At 40.8% G+C, this 4830-nt stretch overlaps 1 protein-coding gene across 1 annotated transcript; it reads right to left on the bottom strand.

The window, feature by feature from the left end:
- Positions 1-139: 139 nt before the first annotated feature.
- SARC_10646 (hypothetical protein) lies at positions 140-4539 on the bottom strand. Its single transcript, XM_014295304.1, has 10 exons — positions 4281-4539; positions 3129-3294; positions 2587-2855; positions 2252-2364; positions 1963-2021; positions 1602-1742; positions 1336-1396; positions 1040-1135; positions 668-762; positions 140-410 (listed from the first exon to the last, which is right to left on the bottom strand). The coding sequence occupies exons 1-10, from the start codon at positions 4496-4498 to the stop codon at positions 273-275; spliced, it is 1356 nt and encodes a 451-aa protein (XP_014150779.1). The 5' UTR covers positions 4499-4539; the 3' UTR covers positions 140-272.
- Positions 4540-4830: the final 291 nt, after the last annotated feature.

Raw genomic sequence — 4830 nt, 5'->3', positions numbered from 1 at the left:
GTATGTATGTATATATATTATATATATCCGTGAATTTGTGAAATATATGTATGAATTGATGCCTAGCGATAGCATCAAATTCCAAAAATAACGCCGAAATGTTATCCGCGACAGCCAATTCAAACTTTTCTGTTGATATCCGGTACTGGAAAAATTACTAATATTTATTGCTGTTTAGTTTTTGCTGAGGGTCAGATCTAGTCGATCACCATAAGGGCGGGCATCCACAGCTACACCTCTTTATATATACATATGCATGTAAATGATGCTGCTTACTCGTCTATAACTCTTGTTGAGAGTAAGGGTTCGTTGTCTGCGTTCCTGCTGTCATATTCGTTAACTTCTTCGACTAGACGCCTTTCGTGTCCGACAACGGTGAGTAAGGGAATGTACAACACCACAGCCAGCAACTGTATAAAAAAAACGAGACGCCTTCCCTTAGAAATCTTTCGACTGCTACATGATGACAGATCTTTTGACTGCTACATGATGGCTTGAGATAATTGTCAGAAAACATCTGAAGAGAGAACTATTCTTTCAACGTTTGTACCAGCGGTACATTTGTGTATTCCTTACTACGTAGAATATGTGAAAACGGGACGGACAGAAAACATGGTTGATACCCTTGAGATTGGCACTTCAAGTCTGCAGCATTCCTATAACTCACCTGAAACGCAGCTGTGAATAGAAAGCTGAACCCATAGCCATGTTTATCCGCCAGCATACCTCCCACCATAGCACTCCCACACCATCCGACGGCGCCTGTGCAGGAATAAGAGATAAAATCAGTTTTTAAATGTGCTTTTAATAGTGAAGTATGAAATGCGATGACGAGATCAAAATGCCAATACGATGGATTGCTTTCGGTCGTATTTATCAAAGCGAGCTGACTTATTCCCTACAGTCAGTGATCAAATCTTGCACACGGCTCGGTCACCAACGTAAACCAATTAGAGCAAAGTCTAGCAAGCTCAGCGAAGTGTACAATTTCACGAACCACATCACATAGGCTTACATATCACAAAAGCTGATTACTTACAAATGCTTTGTAACGATTTCCAGCGCCCGCGTTGAGATACAGGCACGTAATCCATTAATACAGATTCTTGTATCGGGTAAGTGCAATTCATCAGGCCTGGCAATTGGAAGAAACGCGAGAGAAATCGAGGTCAATATTTTGCTCAATTCTGCATAAGCGTTACAATCTGAATCATATACCATTGGCAGACAAAACAAATGCCAAAATACTCACATTCTAAATTTGCGAAGTGTGCAATGAGTAAAATGCAATAACCCAAACATTTGGAATAGCTCTCCCTGCCCAGGTAGACATACCAGTTCTGACGATGTACAGAGCACAGATCACGACATTGTGGAAGTGCTGCTCCAGTACAATCTGCGCGAGAAAGAGATGGATATGGAAAGCAAAATTTTAAGCACGGCTACATAGAATGAAAAGAATAAGAAGGTGACTGCTTGTGTTTAAGTGATAATACTTGGAAATTTGATCCGAAGTGTGGAAAACAGTGTTGTGATATAGCGACACACCTTGAAATTTGAATTGTGGTCTGAGAGCACGGATGCAAAACGCACATACATACCATCAACACTAGGCAAACGACACCCACAATATTGGCCACGACCATGGACATGATACGTCCCAATCTAGATTTCGCGACTTTTTCGATGCCCCACGAGCAAAGTGCGATGCTCAAGGGCGCGAGAGCAAATATCACTTGCACCTGTGCGAGAGAAAATTAAGAAAAATCTGTTAGCTGATCTACCGACTCAAAAGTATGTCAATGAATCGAGCAGCTTTCACGATCCTGAAGGTAACGGTTCACTTCGCAATAAGTGGTCGAATAGCAACGCTATTGGAGCAAGAGTCAGCATCGAGCAGCTGCTGCACACACAAACCTCAACTGATAACTGATAACACACGAGCAGGTGATTCTCGAATACCTGAATAGGAGACATGTGTCGGTTCTCCTTGAAGTACAACGGGAAGAACTTGATAGTAACTGAATTGAGTACAATGTAAAGTTTTCATTAAAAATCAACTGGGGCTTTATTAGTAGAACAACCACGACCACAAGTAAAATTCTACAGTTTGTGCTCGAAAGATCGACACAAATTAAGCGGAAGTATATATTGCCTACCTGAATAGAATTCACTGTGGTAAGTATGACTCAGATCATACATATCATTTACATTGAATCATAAAAAACAAGCTCAGCTCTAGTGAACATACCTCCAGAGGCTAGCGAAGACACTAACTCATTCGCGAAGAGAATATATGGTACCATATGTGGTTTAACCCAAACGTCAGATTCTTTGCCATCCATTTCTTTGTTCTCAGCGGACCTGACAAATTCGTACAGAAATATATGTAAGATAGGTCGCGCGAAATGCTAGGACAGTCTCCTTTCCAATGCAATGACACATTTTTGGTCGCTCAGAGACAAAACCAAATTCGCTTGTATTCTTACGTCTACCTTCAGCTACAGCAGTAGCACCACAAAGAATAGCAGCACAAAACTATAACAAAAGTAGAACACCTACAATAGTATATTTGTATTGACTTACTGCTTCACATGCTCGGTATGACTAGCAGCTTCTTCACCCAAAGCTTCCGAGTTCTTAAAGAGGAACAAGCAGACTACGGCGGGGATTTCCATGGCCAGACCCACCAGTATAACGTACACGAGTTGGCTTGTCTTCCATGTGTTTCCGTACACCAGAAACGCAGCGATCGACACGAGCGGTCCTAGAACAGAAGAAAGCGTCATGCATACAAAGAGTATTGTGTACCACCTCGTGCGCTCGCCCGTGGCTATCGAATCTGCGTATAGAGCCTGAGGGCATTAAAGAAAGGATCGTGGCGAGGATGAAAAATGTGATAATTTAATAAACACACAGCAGCACTGAAACACTTTGTATTAGCAGCTCGCAAGAGAACTGAATACACTCGCATACCTGCACATAGGCGCCACCTGAGAACAGACTGTAGCCTAAGTGTGCTATACAGATGCAAACAAGAGGTCTCCATAAAATTCTACAGAAGCATATTGCCGTGAATAATAAATACTACGTATAAGTGTTGATACGGACCTAAGCATAAGATATACCTGTACTGGTCCCTGAATGACGCCACCACCAATGCCATATACAATCATCCCCAGAGCCAGAATATAAAAATTTGTTCTCTCATCCACGTGTAGCGCATCTGTCACCGATATTGCGGTTAGAGCCATCGCCACAGCATTCACCACGCCTCCAAATGATATGGCGAGGCTGTAATAGGAATGATTCACATATCAGGAAAGAACTTTAAGTTGCGGCAACGATACACAAAGTGCACGTATGAATTCGAAACATACCAATACCTCTGTAGCTCATTTTATGAGTGAACAAAAGATGGAAAACGCGCACCCATGTATAAATGTAAAATTGAACCTAGCCCTGTGCGTATGGTATTTAACAAATATTAACTTGATGAGTCAATCTTGAAAATATTTTCTGTTTGTGAGAACTTGTATGGCGAGATGTTCACAGATCATCAGCGCTATTTTGTGTAGATATATGATCGACACACTTGGCTACAACATTGATGCGCAGATGTGTGAATTTAAGTTCTCGGAACACTTGGTAAAGATTATGGATTCATTTTAAATCTAGCACGACTGGGTAACTGATATTTACCGGCAACAGAATGCATCGACCTCGCATACCAATAAACAGCTATATAAACGATTAAATTAGATCGTTTGAGCGTTTGATACAAAAATGTATATACAAGCTTTACACAAGTTTCCTTGAGAACAAATTGTTTATATGTTCAAAAAGCCATATTCGCTTGAACACCACAAAATAGTTAAACATTGCCATCTAAGAGCATGTGTGCGTGCATGTATATTCAAAACAATAGAACCTCAACTAATCCATACTTTCAGTAAGATAGGTGGGTGCGTATTAAAATATTAACTCAGTACGGATGTACACCCCATGATCCATAGTGTATACGCTGGTGCACACAGTAATCTCGTATATCGAAAAGCACAGAAACACAGAAATCATACCAGAACTCAAAAAGAAGGTCCTAGGTACCTAAGTATGTATATATAGTTATGCAGTACCGAACACAGGTACAGACAAATGTACTTCCAACATTCCGTGGGTCGTATAGTACATCACGCGAACATAATCGAATGGCGAAACCCTTGCAACTTCACGAGTTTGAGTTGGATCTGAGACTGAAGAATAGATGAATACATACTCACCTTCTCGAGACCTTGTCTGCAAAGTAGCCCACTGGAAAGGCAGAGAACAGCATAGCCATTCCTGACAAAGCCTCCACATATCCAACAGCTGCATTGCTGTTACCGGAGACATCGTATAGATACGTCACTAAAACAGTACCGTTCCAAACACTATCCGCAACGGAATAGATTGTCGTCATCAAGAGTGTAAGTCCGACATTGTGATTAAGACCAAACATTCTTGGAGTCTACGGTCTAGTTCTGCGATCAAGTATGCAAAGTATCACTATTTTCATCACTGTCGTACACAAAACTGTGGAAAACAACTTTTGTAAAAAGATATTTCTTGCAGCAAACCCTAAACCTTGCAACATAAAAGTATTATATCATGCACATGCAGCAGAGACAATTTTTTTAATTGTTTATTTATTACACTTGGTTGTTTACTGTTATTTTAGATGAGGTCAGTTACACATACGCAACGGCATAATGCGTTATTCCGAAGATACTCAGTTATAAACCCATGTGTGTGTGTGTGTGTGTGTGTGTGTGTGTATCTCTCTCTCTCTCT

This window comes from Sphaeroforma arctica, assembly GCF_001186125.1.
Source record: "Sphaeroforma arctica JP610 unplaced genomic scaffold supercont1.1334, whole genome shotgun sequence".
In the NCBI taxonomy this organism is placed as follows: domain Eukaryota; class Ichthyosporea; order Ichthyophonida; genus Sphaeroforma; species Sphaeroforma arctica.
Note: the sequence above shows the minus strand (reverse complement) of the source record. Positions and strands in the feature narration are given on the sequence as shown.